Below are 21834 nucleotides of genomic sequence, written 5' to 3' on the forward strand. Positions count from 1 at the left end.
GGGCCTCTCAGTATGTGGGCGCAGTGGGCCTGCGCAGGCGCAAAACATAGCCGAAGAACACCTGTCTCTACAGGCGCTCCTCAAGGTGCGGGAAAACGTCGTGTGTGGCTGCGGTTTCCGGGGAAACGACCGAGAAATTCACGCCTCATCCGCAACTTTCACAGGTGTTAGTAAGAATTGGGGGAAGGTTATTCTTGGTTATGAATTTTCCTAGGTTTTAGCTGTCTCTTGAGGGGTATGTATTCTATTAAGTTCTAGAAGTATACTGCTGCTGCTGCTAAGTCGCGTCAGTCGTGTCCGACTCTGTGCCACCCCACAGACGGCAGCCCACCAGGCTTCCCCGTCCCTGGGATTCTCCAGGCAAGAACACTGGAGTGGGTTGCCATTTCCTTCTCCAGTGCATGAAAGTGAAAAGTGAAAAGTGAAGTCGCTCAGTCTTGTCCGTCTCTTAGCGACCCCATGGACTGCACCCTACCAGGCTCCTCCGTCCATGGGATTTTCCAGGCAAGAGTACTGGAGTGGGTCGCCAGTGACTCCTCCGCTAGAAGTATACTGCTGTATGTTATTTTCTTCACTGTTAATGTCCAGAAGTGGTTTCACTTGTTGATAAGCACGTTAATTAGTTACCAGTTTTTTGACCCTAAGATTCCCCATCCATTCAAAACCAAACATTTACAACTACAGATTATCATACTAAGTGAAATAAGTCAGAAAGAGAAAGGCAAATACCACGATATCACATATATGTGGGATCTAAAATATGGCGCAAATGGACATACCTATAAAACAGAAACAGACCCACAGAATTAGAGAACAGGCCCCTGGTTGGCAAGGGGGAGTGGAGTCGGGGAGGAAAGGATTGGGAGTTTAGGATTAGCAGATGTAAACTATTACATAGAGGATGGATAATAAGATCCTAATATATAGCACAGGAAACTATATTCAATTTCCTGTGATAAACCATAAGTGAAAAACAATATTCAAAACGAGTACATCCATATGTGTATTACTTTGCTGTACACAAGAGATTGGCACAACACTGTAAATCAATTATATTTCAATGAAAAATTAAAACCTCCATTGTCCAAGAGAATGGTCAGAGGAATTAGGATGTTTGTTTCCACTTTCAAGCAGGTTAAAACGGTCATCTAGAATTTTCCAGATCCTTAAACGTCCTCCTTAAAGGTCATCTTTATGTATAAGAAAGGAGCAAGATGATTTTTAGATTGAGGTGACAAATGGCAAGATTTAAGGATTTGTCCATTCCCTGCCAGAAGTAACACAGAGAAAAGTGAAAATATTTCCTCAGTACAATACATTCAGATTATTGTTTTTTATTATTAGGATTTCTGTCATTTGGTATAACGGACAGCATCTTTTCTCCAAAGAGGAGCAATATAAAATTGAACTTTTAAGTATTCTCCAAACTGTACAGTAGACTAAGTTAAAAAAAAATTAAGATGAATTGCAATAGTAAGTGCACCTCCTAGCTACAGTGTAGAATGTATGGTTGTAATAACCTAATGTTTCTTCTGCTGCAGGACTTTGGTCTTAAGCCAAACACTTGAAAAAGACAAAAAAAATATATAAAATAATCAACTGTTGAAAGTCAAAGGAATTTTAGTCAGATCTTTAGTGAACATGGAATTACTTCCTAAGCTAAAGTGGACCTTTTAGGTTTCTGAATTCCTAGTCAAATGTTTTTCCCACTGACCCTCCTAAATATTTTAAATCTTTTTGCAAGTATTAGTACCATTGTTCATAATAGACAAAAAGCAAAAACAACCCAAATAGCCAACAAATGATGAGTGGACAAATTAAGTGTAGTATATCTATACCATGGAATATTTCAGCAATAAAAAGGAATGAAGTACTGATAAACACTACAACATAATGCACCTTGAAAATGTTACCGAATTGGTCATTCGTACCCGTGCTGAGAGAGTAGATCATCAGTGCTAGCACCAAAAAAATAAAAGTAACTATGGGAAGTAATAGGTATTTAATTAAGTTGACTATTGTAATCATTTATATTTATAAATTATATATACTTACATTAAATACATTAAAATTGTATAACTAAACTATATATAATTGTTATTTGTGAATTATACCTTAGTGAAGCTGAAAAAATAAAGTCCTCTTTTCTCTTCTCTTGGATGTGAGCCCCCTTGCACTATCAATGACTGTACAAGGAAGGAGAATTTAGGAAATATAAGAACAGAGTAGTTTAGGTAAAGCCTGGTACCAAAAAAAAGACATTTTGTGCTATCCAGGGCCTTTCATTTAGATGGACTCTAATGCTATTCAAAGTCTGAAAATGTTAAATGTCGATAAATGTATTTTAGTTATAGGGAGCAGAAATGTGTGTTTGAAATTAGTGACTCATCGAAGACAATGGGATTTTACAAATAGAGATCACTGTATATATGCATAGGGCCATGTGTTTTTCCTCTTGACTGGTTAATTTAGTACTAATTATAACTATAAATTTTGAATGCTCATTCTGAAAAAAGATCCAAGAAATAGATAAAACTCCAGTTTTCTGTCTTTATTCATTACACATGCTATAGGAGAAAACTACACAATATGAAGAAGAGACCAAAGTAGAGTAACAGTCTCTTTCAATAAATAAAAACTTTGAAGGAATGCTTTGACTTAGAAAAGTCAGTATTTATTTAAGTAACTAAGAAGAGATTAAATAGGTGCCAAGAATTAAGAAGATATGACTAACATATGTTCTATAAAACTGATCAAAGAAATATATTTTATAGATAATATTCAGATTCTGCATATTCAGTCACAATATTCTAAATCATGTCAACAAATAATTATTCATTACTTATATGGAAGACACTATTCTAATACTTGGAATATATCAATGAATTATACATGTATTATATGTTATAGTCAGAGTTCCACCTACCTCAGATCCTTGAAGCCAGTTGCCAAAAAGAAAAGTGCAAACATCTCAGAGTCCTTTGCCTTACTTTATTCTAATAAGTTCAGATCTCTGAGTTCCCAGCCCAGAAATTAGAATGTTATCATTTGACAGGAAAGGAAAAAGAAGAGGTGAAATATTTGAGCATTTTTCTGAGTTTTGTACATATGCATTCCATTTTTAAGGCTCATTTATTTATAGAACACAGAAGCTTTATAATACTAATGTTTAACATACATGTATTTAAAATCAACACCTTAACATCTAGGTCTTTTGTAAATTTTAAAAACTATTTTATAATATAGGGAATACTTGTTTTAGGAACTCAAAAACTCATTGCCTTCATAGAGCTCACATTCTAATAGGGAGAAAAGACAATAAATAACAAATATACTAAATAAGTAAATCATATTTGTGTTAGAAAGTGAGAAATGATATATAAAGCATAAAGCAAAAAAGAGAATTATAAGTGTGGGGCTAGGTTGTAGTAATAGGTTGGCTATTTCAAAAGATGTATTCAAGTTAAGCCTTAATGAAGTGACATTTGATGCTTTTAATTATACACATATTTGATGTATAATATCTATGAATTATATATGTATATTACATATCAGATATCTGATATAGTTATAATAAAAATAGAGCAACTGCCAAAATAAATCAAGACATTATTTCTGTAAAGGGCTATTAGGGTATGTCAAACTAAAGGCTGGAGGGCCTGAGTTTGCTTATGACTCTTAGCATCAGGACAATCCCATTTTCAGGTTGTATGCCAGCAATAAGTACAGTCCTTAAACACAAAAAGTTACTTACACTATAATTATTTTTGTTTGTTTGGCAGATTTGTTCGGCACTTGTTTCACGTGTTCACCCCTTCTGAGTGTATGCGCAGCCCCCAGTAGGCAGAAGTCTCAAGGAACCTCCTGCTGTGAGGCTCTAGCTTACTCAGTGTATGATTTGTTTTTGTTGTTTTAGCTGCTCAGTGGTGTCCAATTCTTTTGTGACCCCATGGACTGTAGCCCACAAGGCTCCTCTGTCATGGAATTCTCCAGGCAAGAATACTGGAGTGGGTTGCCATTTCCTTCTCCAGGGCATCTTCCTAAGCCAGGGATCAAACCCACATCTCCTGCAATGGCAGGCAGATTCTTTACCACTAAGCCACCTAGGAGGCCCAAAAAACTATATTCCAATAAGTTTTTTTTTTTTTTTTAAAGAAAGAAATCATATATGTTCCTCAAGAAAAACCTATTGTCCTGGCATTTATCTTTAAAATAATTTCTTTGGTGGAATTTTTAGTAGGAGTAGTCAGTAAGGAAAGGGACAAGTCAAGGTATAAACAGGTTCTTTATGGCTGTTCAGATTTTCATGAGAATAACAATGTTTTAAAACTATAAAACAATGACTCAATTCTTCCAGCTTTTTCTCTTCACCTATACCTGGTGTAGGCTTCTCTTCACCTATACCTGCTATAACCCTTACGGCAGAAAGTGAAGAGGAACTAAAAAGCCTCTTGATGAAAGTGAAAGAGGAGAGTGAAAAAGTTGGCTTAAAGCTCAACATTCAGAAAACGAAGATCATGGCATCCTGTCCCATCAAATCATGGCAAATAGATGGGGAAACAGTGGAAACAGTGTCAGACTTTATTTTTGGGGGCTCCAAAATCACTGCAGATGGTGACTGCAGCCATGAAATTAAAAGACGCTTCCTCCTTGGAAGGAAAGTTATGACCAACCTAGATAGCATATTCAAAAGCAGAGACATTACTTTGCCAACAAAGGTCTGTCTAGTCAAGGCTATGGTTTTTCCAGTGGTCATGTATGGATGTGAGAGTTGGACTGTGAAGAAAGCTGAGTGCCAAAGAATTGATGCTTTTGAACTGCGGTGTTGGAGAAGACTCTTGAGAGTCCCTTGGACTGCAAAGAGATCCAACCAATCCATCCTAAAGGAGATCGGTCCTGGGTGTTCATTGGAAGGACTGATGCTGAAGCTGAAACTCCAGTACTTTGGCCACCTCATGCGAAGAGTTGACTTGTTGGAAAAGACCCTGATGCTGGGAGGGATTGGGGGACAGGAGAAGGGGATGACCGAGGATGAGATGGCTGGATGGCATCACTGACTCGAAGGACGTGAGGTTGAGTGAACTCTGGGAGTTGGTGATGGACAGGGAGGCCTGTCATGCTGCGATTCATGGGGTCACAAAAAGTCGGACACGACTGAGCAACTGAACTGAACTGATACCTGGTGAATGTCTCCTGCTTTAAAGTGACAATCTAATAGCAATGTAGGCTATCTCTATTTCTTCTCTGGGATTGGCAATATTGTTAAAGCTCATTATAAAACTTGGATGTGCAAAAGTACCTTTGCCATTAACTGGGAATGAACTCATCTTGTTTTCTGAATAGATGCAAATAGTAAATGACTCCCAAGAACATACATAGCCACACCTAGAGGTTCATGTCAGCAAGCAAATGTAAATCAGATCATACCCCTCTCTGACTTTCCAGTGCTATTAGAATAATATTCAAATTCTTTACCTTACTTCCCAGGTTCTGAATAATTGGGCCCCTTCTTACTCCTATAACCTCATCCCCTACCACTTTGCTGCTCATTCATGATACACCAAGCTCCCTGTTCGTCTCTCTGTTCCTCAAACATGGGAACCTCTTTTCCATTTTTGCTGTTTCCTCTGCCTGGAATGCTCTTCCTCGCATATTTGCATTGCTAACTCCTTTTCATCATTTATGTAAGAGTGGACATCCTTGCCTTGTTCTTGATTTTAGGGGGAAAAGTGTCCCAATTTCTCACCATTTTGTATGATGTTAAGTGTAGCTTTTCTATAAATGTTCTTTATCAAGTTGAGGGAATTTCCCTCTATTCTTAGTTTACTGAAAATTTTTATTTTAGTTTTGTGTTTAAACATGAATGGCTGTTGGATTTTTCACTTTCCATTAGAGTTCTTAACATAGTGACCATAGTTAAAGGCCCAGTCTGCTAACTCCAGTTAGCAGTTAACACTCTCAAGCTGGGCCTAGTCCTGTTGCTTTGTTTTTTCAAACTGTGCTTTTTCTTGCCTTTTATCATGACTTGTTGAAAACTAGACATGATATATCAGCTAATAGGGACTGAGGTAAATAGGCTTTTAGTGTGAGATTTTATGTCAATATGACTAGAATATAACTGGGCTGTGTGTAGTGTTTCTGGTAGCTACAGGTGCCGTGAGATTCAAATTCCTCTAGTGTCCTTTTTCTCTCTAGTTTTTGGGCTAAGAACTCCTCAAAGGCACTCTGTGTCTTCTGTATCCTTCAGTTGTAATTCACTGTTGTTATTATTCCAGTTGAAATTCACTGGGATTTCCAGGGAGCACTCTGTCCAAGTGCTCCATCTGTAAATACTGTTCTTGAGCTCAAGATCTACTTCCGTCAACACTCCCAGAACGTGGCAGATAGGTCCTCCCAAGATTTTTGGCATTCTGCAAGGAATGATGGTCAAGTCATGCCATTTGTTAAGAGTAAGAAGTTGGTGGTGGTGTGGGCAGAAGATGAACTGTATCAAACAGATGAATAAGTTTAGAGGTTTTCAATAAGTATTAGTTGGGCAGGACTGAGCACAGCAAAGCAGCATACTGATTACCAAACACATTTGAAATGTCCGGCAGCCCACCCACCCCCTTAGCAGTCCTTCACCTGGGTTTCCCTTACGCGGGGGTTTGGGGTTGTGGTTTTCAGAGGAGGACTTTCAGAAAACTGTCAAGTGCGGCACACAGCCTGGTCTTTCCAAAGCCCTACCTCCCTCTCCCACGGTGGCAGCGGCGTTGGAGCACCGTTTCTAAAAGAGAGTGCGAAAACTTGGCATGGGGCGCAGCCCACGGGCAGGCGCTCAGGGCTCAGTAAGAGAGAGCAAGAAAGTGCGCACGCTCCGCCCGCCGCAGGCCCGCCTCCAGTCTAGAGCTGGAGGGGTGAGGAGCGCGGGGGGCCATGTGGAGGAGGAGCTGAGAAATCCCTTCTTGGATTTTCTGCAACTTTGTTTTACCCTATCCTGGCAACTCGTACCGCGGTGCTCCTACCCCACAGTCACTCAGCCAGCCATTCCAACAGAGCCCCTGGGCCCACCCACCCTACAGCGGCTGTGCCCTGCCTGGCATCCTTCCACCCTGGAAGTCAGGCTTTTGAGTCAGGACTGCATCTTCCCATCCCCTCATTCTTCCCCCTGGGGTCTTATCCTTACAGACCCGCTGGCATGCAGGGGTGGAAATGAGGTTAGTTTGCAGTGTAGGGTGGGAATCAGAATCCTATCCCGAATAATTACAACACTGTGATGGTTTCCACCATACAGCCACATGGATCAGCCAAGTTTAGGGGCGACTTTAATAAAATCTTATTAAAGTGAAAAAAAAAATACTTTCCCGGCTTCTCCACTTCAAAGACATGTGACCTTGGGTAGGTTATTTACACTTTCTAAGCTACCATTCCAGAATGTTCATAACCACAAGTCAGTCTTGTTTTTTCCCCGCTGCTGTGGATCATAAAAGCCTTCCTCACGGACTAGGCCTTCCTAGTGGACCCAAAATAGCAGTCCACCTAGCAATTTTAGGTAGTATCTTCCCAGAAATTTTAGGTAGTATCTTCCACTGCTGCCAGATTAAATTTCTAAAGACAAGCTTAATCATTACTCCCTGATTCTTTCTGCAAGTAATGAACATTAGAAAATGGCCCCCTGTCCTGCTCTCTATATTCCTTGCTGATTGTGCACCCACACTTTCTGACTTTCATACCTTTACTTATGCCTCTTTCTCCACTATAGTCCGTTCCTCTTTCTAAATTTCCTTTAAGATTCTGACCATGCTGCATGACTAACTTTTCAAATGCCACCTCCTTCAGGAAGTCATACATTATTTCCCCAGTGGACTTGTAGTTTTTGAGATCCAAGCCTCTTTAAATCATTATGATACCTGACACACTAACTTGTGTTGCAGTTGGGGCTCTCTGTTATGCTTGCTATCAATACTTATCTTTTCTTATCACACATTTTAAGTTCTTTGATATCCGGAGTCATGACGGTTTTGTTGTATCCGGAGAACTTTCTAAAATATAAATTAAAAATAAGAGGGAGTGTTTCTAAATAACAATTTTACCTCAAATTATACTTTATTTCAAATGAAATAGATTACATATTTATAACTTGCTATGTAAACACATGAATTTAAAAAGCAGTACCATTTAAAACCTAACAGCTTTAATAGTATTTCACAAAATATATTCCAGAATTTTTCTTACAAAATTTTGTATTACTAGAAATTATTTTAATAACCTGCAATTCAATAACATTTGGTAATAACAGAAATCAAATAGGGCATCTAAAGCCCTTAGAACATTATTCAGCACAGTCATAAATAGTAAACACTATCTAATTATGAGCTATCATTATTGTTGATATAATTCATCTAGTTAAATGTTGTTGTTGTTCAGTCCCTCGGTTGTATCTGACCTTTTGTAACTCCATGGACTGCCCCACACTAGGCTTCCCTGTTCTTTACCATCTCCCAGAGTGTGTTCAAACTCATGTCCATTGAGTCAGTGATACCATCCAACCATCTCGTCCTCTGTTGTCCCCTTCTCCTCCTGCCTTCAATCTTTCCCAGCATCAGGGTCTTTTCTAATGAGTTGGCTCTTTGCATCAGGTGGCCAAAGTATTGGACATTTAGCTTCAGCATCAGTCCTTATAATGAATATTCAGAATGATTTCCTTTAGGATTGACTGGTTTGATCTCCTTGCATTCCAAGGGACTCTCAAAGTCTTCTCCAAGACCACAGTTCAAAACCATCAATTCTTTGGCACTCAGCCTTCTTTATGGTACAACTCTCACATTCATACATGATTACTGGAAAAACCATAGGTTTGACTAGACAGACTTTTGTCAGCAAAGTAATGTCTCTGCTTTTTAATATGCTGTCTGTCATAACTTTTCTTCCAAGGACAAAGTGTCTTTTAATTTTGTAGCTGCAGTCACCATCTGTGGTGTTTTTGGAGTCCACGAAAATAAGTCTGTCACTGTTTCCCCATCTATTTCCCATGAAGTGATGGGACCAGATGCCATGATCTTAGTTTTCTGAATGTTGAGTTTTAAGCCAACTTTTCCACTCTCCTCTCTTACTTTCACCAAGAGGCTCTTTAGTTCCCCTTCACTTTCTGCCATAAGGGTGGTGCATCTGCATATGTGAGGTTATTGATATTTCTCCTGGCAATCTTGATTCCAGCTTGTGCTTCATCCAGCCCAGCGTTTCTCATGATGTACTCTGCATATAATTTAAATAAGCAGGATGACAATATAAAGCCTTGACATACTCCTTTCCCAATGTGGAACCAGTCCATTGTTCCATGTCTGGTTCTAACTGTTGCTTCTTGACCTGCATACAGGTTTCGCAGGAGGCAGGTAAGGTGGTCTAGTATTCCCATCTCTTTAAGAATGGCTTTAGTGTAGACAATGAAGCAGGAGTATATGTTTATCTGGAATTCTCTTGCTTTTTCTATGATCCAACAGATGTTGGCAATTTAATCTCTGGTTCCTCTGCCTTTTCTAATTCCAGCTTGAACATCTGGAAGTTCTCAGTTGATGTACTGTTGAAGCCTGGCTTGGAGAATTTTGAGCATTACTTTGCTAGCATGCGAAATGAGTGCAATTGTGTGGTAGTTTAAGCATTCTTTGGCATTGCCTTTCTTTGGGATTGGAATGAAAACTGATTCCAATGATATGGAATTCCAGCTGAGCTATTTCAAATCCTAAAAGATGATCTGTTAAAGTGCTACACTAAATACGCCAGCAAATACAGAAAAGTCAGTAGTGGCTCCAGGTCTGGAAAAGATGAGTTTTCCAGTCCCAAAGAAGGGCAATGTCAAAGTAATTAAATAAAACTTGACCAAAAAATGAGAGTGTTTAAAAGCCTCCTATCATTTTTATTTTGAAACATTCCAAAAGAACTTTCATTTGAGAGTACAATTTTGAGATTGATTGTTGTTCAGCCACTAGGTCGTGTCTGACACTTTGTGTCCCCATGGACTGCAGCACATCAGACTGCCCTGTCTACCATCTCCTGGAGCTTGCTCAAACTAATGTCAGTTGAGTCGGTGATGCCCTCCAACCACTTCATCCTCTGTTACTCCCTTCTCCTGCCCTCAATCTTTCCCAGCATCAGAGTCTTTTCCAATGGTCGGCTCATTTGAGACTGACAGCTAAAACTAATTGTTAATAGAGAATGAGGGGGAAGGGAACTGATTTCTCACGTGACAGGTGCTTTCACAAATGTTCTTTCATTTCTTCACGACAGTCTCATGAGGTAAGTATCATCCCCACTTACTGATAAGGAAACTGAAGCTCAGGACTTCCCTGGTGGTCCAGTGGCTAAGGCTCCACGCTCTCAATGAAGGGGGCCCAGGTTCAACCCCTGATCAGGGAACTAGATCTCACATGCCACAACTAAGAATTGGCATACTGATCCCATATGATGCAACTCAAGTTCCTGCATGCCAGAACAAAGACCAGACACAGCCAAGTGAGTAAAAAGAAATATTTAAAAAAAATAAACTGAAGCTCCAGAGTAACTTCCCTAATCAATCAGAGCTTTGAATGGCAAACTCAGCATTCTGAAGCCCCTTCTATCAGCATTACTTAATGAAAAAAGTAGAATTAGTACTACCACAGGATGCTTTTTCCAGAATCAAGAGATGATGTTCACAAATCCCTTTCCAAACTAAAACGTGTTATATAAATGTAAAGTACTAATTACACGTGCATGCCTGCTCAGTTGCTCAGTCCTGCATGTCTGACTGTTTGTTGACCCCATGAACTGCAGCCTGCCAGGCTCCTCTGTCCATGGAATTTTCCAGATGAGAATACTGCAGTGAGTTGCCATTTCTTTCTCCAGGGGACCTTCCCAACCCAGGGAAGATCTTCCTGTGTCTCTTCCATCTCCTATATTCGTAGGTGGGTTTGTTGCCACTGCGCCATCTGGGAAGCCCTAGGATTCCATAAGAAGTAAGACAAATAGGTATCCAATTTCTATCATTTGAGCACAATGCCCTGAATAAAGCATCCAGTGGACTAGACATCAATGACAGGCATTTTAATCTTAATGCTTTACTTTGATGTACTTTTTGAAAAATAGCGTTTATTTAGCTTTGGTACTGGCAGGTGGTTACGTTGAATCCATCACATATCATTTGTATAATTCAGTGTTCATGGGGCACAAACACAAGATGTGTTTTGCAACAAAAGACAAAAATAAGGCGTGGTTCCTGCTCAGATACATAAGATGTGCTATAAGGACAGAAGACTTTAAAAAGTTTTTTGCATGAAAAATTTCCAAGTCTTTGGTGATAATCAATAAAAATGCCTTAATGAAGGCTTTGCAATGGGAACTAATGTGAAAGTACACATTCAAATACTATTAGAAAAGACTGGTTTGGTTTGTCGGCTAAAATGAACAAAGCAATTCTCAAGAAGATGGCAAGAAGATGCTTCCGTGGGTACCAGAACATTTGGGGCTATAACCAAAAGGCTATGATTTTTTCAAAACAAGATGGCACCTTCTACTTTTGATTCAATTTCATTTCATTTATCTGAAAAATTCAGTTAACACTGAAGGGAACGTTGGCCTTTTTAGTTTCTAAATGGGAGAATGCTTTTAAAAATATAAGAGGTACCAACATGAAGACCAAGAAAAGTAAGTAGAACAATGCGGTGCTAGAAAAAAAATTGGGAAAACAACAGAAATGAGAGGGAAGAGTCAAAGGTAAAGACCAGCGCTTCCCTGGTGGTCCAGTGGTTAAGACTCCACCTGCCAATGCAGGGGCCATGAATCCAGCCCCTGGTCCAGGAAGACCCCACATGCTGAGGGACAGCTAAGCCGCACGTCACAGCCACTAAGCCCATGCCTGAGAGACGGCAAGCCACAACTGCTGAGGCCTGCAGGCTCTAGGGCCCGTGCTCTCCACAACTAGAGAAAGCCTGCATGTAGCAACAAAGACATAAATATTTTAAACAAGGAAAAATATACTGCAAAATATTTATTTAATAAAAAATAATTGTATAATCTATACAGTATTGAATAAAAAGTACAACAAATTATTTGCACTTCTTTCCAAAACCGCATACAGTACAACTTGCAAATTGGGTTCAGCATTCTACAAATAGTACCACACACACCAAGATAGGAACTTATTATTGTCTTAAGTAAAGGCTCTGATTGTATAAAACCAACTGTGACTTAAATTCCAGGGAAATACTGCTTTAGTTACATGAATAGTTTGATTGTGCCACAGTCTATTTTATTAAAAAAATTAAATTCCTCAAACACCATTTTTCTACTTGTTTCTGAGTACACATTCCCTATGTAGCAAAATAAAACGACGACAAAATACAAAATTAGAGGCTGATGTTTATGATATCGCTTCCTTTTTCCTTCCTTAGCTAGTGCTCTTCTCCTTTCTTTTACTCAGAAAGGAAGGTGACTAGAAAATGACTTATTCTTATCCTCATTAATTTGCTTCTAGAATTCTTGAGTTTTGGAATCTTGGCATTACTATTCAGTATTTACCTACGTCATCCTAAAAAAGTTGACCTAGCTTTTTTTTTTTTTTAAGATAAGGCAACAAAATTGGCTTTAAAATAGTTATCATGTCTCACATATGCTAGCAGTCACTTGGTAGACTAATCTCCCACTTAAATGTACACAGAATAACATTTTTCAAGTAACGTGGAATCAATAGCAATTCTTATTTTAAGCAGATTATTTAAGAAGATGCACCTTTATAAACAAAGGCAAATTTAATATACAAAATGCAGGAACCAAGTCCATCCTACATCCTGTCCCACCAAAATAAAGAGGCTCAGTTTGTGAAAAAGACCTTGGAATAATCCAACAATTAATGACACCTTTATCTTGGATAAGAAGGACAAACAGTATAAATGCCATAAAGGGAGATGAAGTTATTTTAAGAAGACTTTCCCATTTTATTTTGGAGATCTGCAGATACAAAATGGACTAGTTATGCCTTTAGCCCACTTAGTAACTTTTCATCATAGATTTAATAGTCCTTCATACCGAAGAATACAAGACAAGTAAACCTACCTTAAGTTTTCCATTAGGTCACTTATATTATTAGTAGGCCTCAAAACTTGCCTTATTTTTAAACTAAATTAGCTTCTCTGGGAAGCATATGAATAATGTAAAAATATACTTCTAAGAAATCAACACAAATACACAACAGTCAAGATGGGCACTGAGAGTATTTACACAATGAATTTTTAAAGATAACTCAGAATTAACACATATTCTTTATAGAACACCAAACCAGGGCAAATGTTGTCATCTGTAGAAACAAACGCACATGAGTAACACAGACATGAGAACTAAGTTGAACAGAGGCAGATGCTGTTAGAACACTATTTCGATTCTGACTGTAACATCCTGTGGCCCGTGAAGCCCTGGTCCCAACAGGCCAAGCATCGGGCTAATCAGACACAGAAGTAGAATACTTGACCTATGAAGCACCAGACTCACTTGTGAGCATGTGTACATTACCATGTGCTGCCTAATTGCTCTTGATTCTTGGTTTTCAAAAGCAAGTTCACTTTTGAAGCAGGAAAAACAGATTCTTAAATTGGCTCTCATAAGTATTCCATGAAGTACACTTCATTTCTCAACTGTATTGTTACTCTGGGAAGACAAGGTATAGTTAACTGGCTGCTTTGAAGCCATGAAATGCATACTCATAAATATGTGTCTACACTTTAAAAAATTAAATACAGCCGGTTACAGCCGTTGTGCAGAATTCTTGCAATATGAAGCTCTTTTGCAGTATGTTATGAGGGGGTCTGTTGAGAACTTGATTCTGGATCTTCTTGCTTTCTATATTTCTTCATAATACTGACTGTACCATTAGCCAGGAAAACCACAGCGATGAGTGCAAAGTAACCAGCGTAGATGAAGAACTAAAGAGGGGGGAAGAAGTAATTTACAGAATTATCCACTGGAAGGTCAGCTCTTTTATTACATATATGTGAACAGACTCTATAATTAAAGATATGTTCAGTTTCTCAATACAATTTCAAAAAACATTGTGCTTACACAATGTGCCAGGCACTGAGGATACAGAGAGGCAGGACAGCATGGTAACACTGCAGCCTGACTGCCAATCCTGACTACCCACTTACCAGCTGTATGGCCTGGATGGAGAGACTCAGTGTCTGAGCCTCCACTTCATTTACAACCCATTTTGTAATTCATAATATATCCTAATTACAGTTGTTGGGAAGGAATAGGATTCTGTATGTAAATGTTTATTAACACAATGCTAATACTGTTAATATTATTGGTTTTCATTTTTGTTGCTGTTATAACTGAATCCTGGTCTCTACCCTCAAACCGACTAACTCAAGCTGATACGAGGCTAAGTTCTGAAGATCAAGAATTCCCACTCTTTCCCAGAAGAGGGCAGCAGAAGGTCAACTATATTCCATTGTAAGATAACTTTTTATAAGAATCTTCTCTAAGCCATTTTTAATGTGATTATATGATTTATCAATATCATCATTTTCTTATTAAAATAACTTACTAAATACTGATAAGCTGGTTCATGGATCCAGTAAGTGTGCCGCTCTAACCCTCTGCGTGCATGCTAAGTTGCTTCAGTCGTGTCTGACCCTTCGCAACCCCATGGACTGTAGCCTACCAGGCTCCTCTGTTCATGGGGTTCTCTGGGCAAGAACACTGGAGTGGATTGCAGATTCCTTCTCCAGGGGATCTGACCCAGGGATCGAACTCACTTAACTCTCCTGCACTGGCAGGCAGGTTCTTTACCACTAGCACCACCTGGGAAGCCTAACCCTCTGAGCCAAGTCTTTTAAATTTGGACACATTTTCCTATAGGAAATCGGTTAATTAATCACGGCAGTCATGAGTTTGACCACAGCCCACAAAATTATTATTCCATACATTTAAACCCACCGCTTCTATAGCCAGATGACAAGCACTTATTCTCCTACCCTCCATCCCAAATGAAAGCACTTAACCCTTGAGAGGTCTTCCCAACGTTTTTATTGCAGGCAGTAACTGGGAAACACATAAGTAATAATTACTTAAAAGACAATAATAAGCTCCCATTCCTCTGCTCTGTCCACCTTTCCCCCACCCTTTTCTGAGCCAGCATGATGCAGAGGTAGATGCCTAGGCTTTTGAGTCAGATGTTGCTTTGAATCCTGGTTCTGCCATACTATTATTGACCGTGACCTTAAACAACACCTCTCTCAGATTCATTTTCTTGACGTCTAATCATGATAGCAACCCTGCAAAATTCTATATAAAGTACCTGGCACACAGAAGGCACTCAGCACACATTATCTATTGTTTTTCTTTTAGATCTCCTTGGTAAAAACAAAGTTAATTACTGCTAACATGTCAGGTCTTTGTATTGTAGGAAAACTAATATGTAAGTGGGAAGAACAATGGAGATAGAATCTTTTGAGCTGAGATGAGTTGGGGTAGGCACTTTTTGATTCAATCGCCCATTTTGCTAAAGTACATCCCAAGCCCTATTTACAACTCACAATGAATGAAGCCATATACAACCATACAATTCCAGAGTGAATAAACGTATCACACTGTCTCTGGGTGTTTGTGCAGGTGTTTTCTCAATAGGTCATATGTAATGCTAGTCATCAACAGCAAGTCATTACCTTGGTATCTGGGTGGGGGATGTTTAAAGAAGGGAGGAGACTCAGAGAGCTCTCAAGTGAAGCAGGCATCTCAAACATGGGATACAGTACCTCTGGTGGATTCATTTCAATATTTGGCAAAACTAATACAATTATGTAAAATTTAAAAATAAAATAAAATTTAAAAAAAAAATGGAGGGAAATAATGGGTGAAGAAGCAGAAGGTCTGGGGTCTGGGTCCAGATGGAACCAACACTACCTCTCAGCTCCACACTCAGAAACATTCTAGGGCCTCATCAAAGAGATGATGGTCTTAGCATCCTCCTGATGGAAAGGAACTAAGGGTGGGGGATAACTGAAGGAAGGAAAGAACACTTTTACTTTCGATTTTCTATCTGTCTATATTGTTTGAATTTGTTTCCCTGAAGCATGCTCCACTTCTGTTACCCTGATCAACCCATAACATCTTCAGTACTGAAACAGACCTTACCTGAGTGGTAATTTCCAAGCCAAGGCCACTGGCATCTACCACAATTAGAGTGAGCAGAGTCTGCAGTGCTAGGGCAATGAAGGTATTTACACCAAACACTAAGGCATAGCGCTCCATGCTGAGGTTTGCAGCTATCTGAAAACTTAAAAAATAAAAAGAATGCATAGATAAGAATTACTTCAAGGATAGTTACATTTTTTATTCCAAATGTGAAGAGTAGCCCGTACTTTTCTACTGTCAATTCCCTTCCCAACCAAGTGAAGAATATTCTTTTGCTAAATGATGTAAACCTCATGCAAATGTCTGAAAACAGCAGAAACATGAACAAGGAAGTAAATGAAACTTGCCTAAATGCTTCCTCAAAAGAAAAACTGATAATGCACTTATGGTATAATGCTTCCTCCCATTTGCCCTTGAACCAGAAAATTTAATTTGTAAAGAAACCAAAAGTTAATCCTGTTACAGCTCTTCCTAATGCTTCTTTGAATCGTAATACATACGTTGCTATTGTGATGAGTAACATGTAGATGATTCTGAAGACAACGTAGGATGCGTAGCACACCCAAATGTTACCCACAGTGTCCATGATATACACTGCAGCAGCAATCAGGAGAGAGAAGAGAGACAGTGTCAATTCTCCCCAAGTGGACCAGGATATTTTTATGTAACCAACTGCAAACACTGCAACAGCACCTACAAAACAAAAACAGAAAAGTCATTACTCATTTTGCTGCTGCTGCTGCTGCTGCTGCTGCTAAGTCGCTTCAGTCGTGTCCAACTCTGTGCGACCCCACAGACGGCAGCCCACCAGGCTCCCCTGTCCCTGGGATTCCCCAGGCAAGAACACTGGAGTGGGTTGCCATTTCCTTCTCCAATGCATGAAAATGAAAAGTGAAAGTGAAGTTCAGTCGTATCCGACTCTTAGCGACCCCATGGACTGCAGCCCACCAGGCTCCTCCGTCCATAGGATTTTCCAGGCAAGAGTACTGGAGTGGGGTGCCATTGCCTTCCCCAACTCATTTTGCTAAACAAGTACTATTTCACTAAATGAAAATTCACCTTAGGTTATGACATTTTAAGCTCTTTAAATTTATAACCAGGGTAGTTCAAGATTATGGAGGCCCTTGAAAGTTAGGCAGAGATTTTTGGACCTGATGGAATAAATAGTATGAGGCCATGGAGAGATGATGAGAGACTGAATTAGGGCAGTGGATAATGAGATGGAAAAGGAGGACATAGAACCAGGGGTGCTGCTAAGGGAAAGCTACTGAAGTAGATACAGAGGCAAGAGTCAAAAAGAACCATCCTGGCTGTAGCTTGGCAACATGGCAGGATGGTTCATCTCTCCTCCCATCTGAGGGGCAGTTTATCACGTGGTCAAATGACGATGATGAGGATAATGAGAGCTAAATGGTATGGAGTGCTTTCTAAGTCCTGGTCAGAGATAAAAGTGTTCACAGAAGTCCTTTATGATCTTCTAAGACCTATGAGGTGGATCAACAGATTAGAAAGGAACGATAGATGCTAATGGCCAAAGACAGGCTCTGAGTTCAAACCTGGACTTTACCACTGACCATCTATATGACCTTGGGCAAGTGATTAACATGTCTTTCAACAGCTTCCTTAATTGGAAAATGGGGGTAATAACTGAAACAAAGGAATTCTGTGAGGATGGTGTTAATAAACATAAAGTCTTTAGAACAGCACCTGCAACACAACATATACTAGCTACTGTTGTTAGAAAGTACTGAACAGTGCTGCTCAAAGATTCACACATGGCCAAAGCACGCAGTAAATCAGACATAAAGGAAACTTGGGTAAGAAAACAATTTACAGGATCCTTATGTTAGGTTTCCCAAAGGTTATAAAGAATTCAAGCATGATACAGGATGCTCGGGGCTGGTACACTGGGATGACCCAGAGGGATGGTATGGGGAGGGAGGTGGGAGGGGGGGTTCAGGATGGGGAACACGTGTACACCCGTGGCAGATTCATGTCAAGGTATGGCAAAACCAATACAATATTATAAAGTAATTAGCCTCCAATTAAAATAAATTTATATTAAAAAAAAAGAATTCAGGTTAGTTAGTCATAGTCCTCCCTGAACATACACTTTTGAACTGTCATCCTAAATGATAAAATTAGAGCTCAAAGTAAAACCGTTCTTTGAGGTTACTTCAAATTTGAGAGGGGAGAAAAACTCTGATCATGTTCAACTAAACTACCAGAGGACTCTCCCCACCCAACCTGCCCTACCACCCAGTACTGCTTACCCAGTAAGGTTGAAACGGCCTCCACACCGCCATTATAGATAGCAGCATGGCGGGAAGGCATCACCTGCTCCCACAGGCCCTGTGCGTAGTTCACGACTTGAAAATAGCCACAGGTGGAGAGGGCCCACCACACAGACCAGCAGAGCAGAGGGCGAGAGGAGTAGCACCCCAGGAAGTCATTCCACAGGACCTTCAGCACGAGGAGACGGTCTGGCTTGGATTCCTACCCAGAAAAAGGGAAGAAAGCAACTGGACAGAAAGCTGTGTAGACTCAATTTTCTATTCAGCAGACTTTTTTCTGTTTCCTCGGGAAAACCAACTGCTTCTTTCATATGTGTTGTTGTTCAATTGCTTAGTTGTGTCCAACTCTTTGCAACCCTATGGATTACAGCATGCCAGGCTTCCCTGTCCTTCACTACCTCCCTGAGTCTGCTCAAACTCATGTCCGTATATGTTTGTGTGTGTGTGTGTGTGTGTGTGTGTGTGTATGAACTTCATAGCAATTACATTTATTCCCTCTTGGGGGAAAAATATATTTTGCTTTAAATGTTCTATATACATTAGTACCTCCAGCAAATGATACGTTGTTTACAAAACGAAGGTATAAAGATGGTCAGAGACTGCACATGTCAGTCAAAGGGAGATGACATTCCACATCTTCCCACACAGAGGCAAGCAGCATTAAGAATAAACAACAATTAGTAATCCCAGTAGGCTATGTGCATGGGGTGGCAAAGAGTCAGACATGACTGAAGTGACTTAGCATCCACCAGTAAGTCACTGTTCAGGTAGAGTTCATGAATAAGAACCTATTATATTCACTGAAAGAATGGTTAAAACAGAAGTCTTAGGAAAAAATAAACCAAAATATTAGCAGCAGTTCTCTCTGGGTGAGGGGTTAATCAATGATTTTAATTTTCTCCTTTATGTTTTTTTCCCCAGTATGTACAGGAAATGTTACTATAATAATGAGGTAACAAAGCTATTATGCATGTAACTGAGTCAATCAAAACATGACTGAGCTATGTTCCATTATCCCTGGACTATGTCAAGAAGTCAATGTGAGAGTCCAGACACCATATTCAAATATGCAATACAGTATTACTAACTACAGTCACCATGTTGTACATTACATCCCCACAACTTATTTATAACTAGAACTCAGTACCTTTCGACTCCTCTTTACCCATTTCGTTTTTTTCCATACAAACTTCTGGGCCAACTCCAATCATATCAAAGGTCAATCTATCAAAAGTTCCCATTAAGTTTGGAACCTTGCTCAGAACATAGGAAATTTTGCAGCTAACACAGGAAGGCAAAATGAGAGAATCCAGAGACCAAGAGGAAGCTACCTATGAAGCAGCATTCAAGAGGAAGGATGTGTGACAGAGGCATGTTACAGACTATTTACATGGGTGGCAGCAGCATGGTTCAACCCGCTAGCTGGCCGGCGGCCATGTGTTGCACACGCTGCTGCTGCTGCTCAGTCTCGTCAGTTGTGTCAACCTCTCTGCAACCCTAGGTACTATAGCCTTCCAGGCTCCCCTGCCCATGGGATTTTCTCAGCAAGAATACTGGAATAGGCATTAGGGTTGTCATCCCCTCCTCTAGGGGGCCTTCCTGACCCAGGAATAGAACCCGCATCTCCTGTGTCTCCTGCATTATAGGCGGATCCTTTACCAGAGCCACCAGGGAAGCCAGTCTTGAACATGAAACTTCCTTTATTTTAAAAAATTCAGGTATAACTGACCTTTGATATTGTATTAGTTTTGGGTGTATAACAAAATGATTCTGTATTTATACACATTGTGAAATGATCACCACAATAAGTATAGTCAACATCTATCACCATATATAGCTGTAATTTTTTTCTCGTGATGAGAATTTTGAGATCTAGCAACTTTCAAATAAACAATACAGTATTACTTACTATAATCACCATGCTGTACCTACATCCTCACAACTTAGTCACAACTGGGACTTAGAACACTTTGACCCCCCTTTCTTTACCCATTTGTTTATATCCCCTAGCCCCTGCCTCTGGCGACCACCAATCTATTCTCTGTATTTATGAGCTTGAGGTTTTTTTGTTTTGTTTTTCATTTCCAAATATAAATGAGATCATATGGTATTGGGTTGGCCAAAGGTTTGTTCAGATTTTTCCATACAAACTTTATGCCCAACCCAATATTTTTGTGAGTCTTACTTCACTTAGCATCCATCCAAGTCCATCCACGTTGTTGCAAATAGCAAGACCTCATTTGTTTTTCTGTGGCTGTATAATGTTCCCATGTGTATATATATGTGCTGCTGCTGCTAAGTCGCTTCAGTCGTGTCTGACTCTGTGAGACCCCTGAGACCACAGCCCACCAGGCTCCCCCGTCCCTGGGATTCTCCAGGCAAGAACACTGGAGTGGGTTGCCATTTCCTTCTCCAATGCATGAAAGTGAAAAGTGAAAGTGAAGTCGCTCAGTCGTGGCCGGCTCTTCTCGACCCCATGGACTGCAGCCCACCAGGCTCCTCGGTCCATGGGATTTTCCAGGCAAGAGTACTGGAGTGGGGTGCCATTGCCTTCTCCATATATATGTGAGTATATCACATTTTCTTTACCCATTCATCCACTGTTGGACACTTAGGTTGTATTCACATCTTGGCTATTATAAATAGTGCTGCAATGAACTGGTAGGTGTATCTTTTTGAGTTAGTGTTTCCATTTTCTTTGGGTATGTAGTCAGGAGTAGAACTGTTGGATCTTGTGGTGGCTCGAGTTTTTAATTTTTTGAGGAACTTCCACACAGTTTTTCATAGTGACAGCACCAATTTACATTTCTACCAACAGTGCAAAAAGGATTCCTTTTCTCCATACCCACACATTTCTTATTTTTTTGAAAATAGCCATCCTAACAGGTGTGAGGTGATAGCTCCTTGTGGTTTTGCTTTGCATTCCCCTGATTAGTGATTTAAGCATTTTTTACATGTACCTGCTGACCATCCAAACATCTTTGGAAAAACGTCTATTCAGATCTTCTGCTCATTTTTAAATTGGATTCTTTTTTTTTTTTTTTTTGCTCTTGAGTTGTATGAGTTCCTTATATATTTTGGATATGAACCACTTATCAAACATGATTTGCAGATATTTTCTCCCATTCAATAGTTTGTCATTTGGTTGATGTTTTTCTTTGGCATGCAGAAGCTTTTAGTTTGATGCTGTCCCACTTATTTTTTTGCTTTTGTTATCAAATTAAAAAAAAAATTCATTGCCAAGACAGATATCAAGTTTACCACCTATGTTTTCTTCTAAGCATTTTTATGGTTTCAGGTTTTATATTCAACTCTAAGCCATTTTATGTTAATTTCTGTGTAGCCCCTTCTCTTTAAATAGAACCTTTTAATAGTTAAGTGTTTACAATATCAAGTTAAA

The 21834-nt window shown here is 39.6% G+C and overlaps 1 protein-coding gene across 1 annotated transcript in view; it reads right to left on the reverse strand.

Annotated features, from left to right (window-relative positions):
- Nucleotides 1-11986: 11986 nt before the first annotated feature.
- Nucleotides 11987-21834, reverse strand: part of SLC19A2 (solute carrier family 19 member 2) — a 33932-nt gene continuing 24084 nt past the window's right edge. Inside the window, exons 3-6 of the mRNA XM_019976751.2 lie at nucleotides 18414-18636; nucleotides 16641-16833; nucleotides 16141-16282; nucleotides 11987-13928 (exon numbers count right to left, since the gene is read on the reverse strand). Coding sequence (XP_019832310.2) covers nucleotides 13800-13928; nucleotides 16141-16282; nucleotides 16641-16833; nucleotides 18414-18636 — 687 coding nt within the window. The 3' untranslated portion in view covers nucleotides 11987-13799. The remainder of the gene's footprint in view (nucleotides 13929-16140; nucleotides 16283-16640; nucleotides 16834-18413; nucleotides 18637-21834) is intronic.

The sequence above is a fragment of the Bos indicus genome, chromosome 16 (genome assembly GCF_029378745.1).
Source record: "Bos indicus isolate NIAB-ARS_2022 breed Sahiwal x Tharparkar chromosome 16, NIAB-ARS_B.indTharparkar_mat_pri_1.0, whole genome shotgun sequence".
Taxonomy (NCBI): Eukaryota; Metazoa; Chordata; class Mammalia; order Artiodactyla; family Bovidae; genus Bos; species Bos indicus.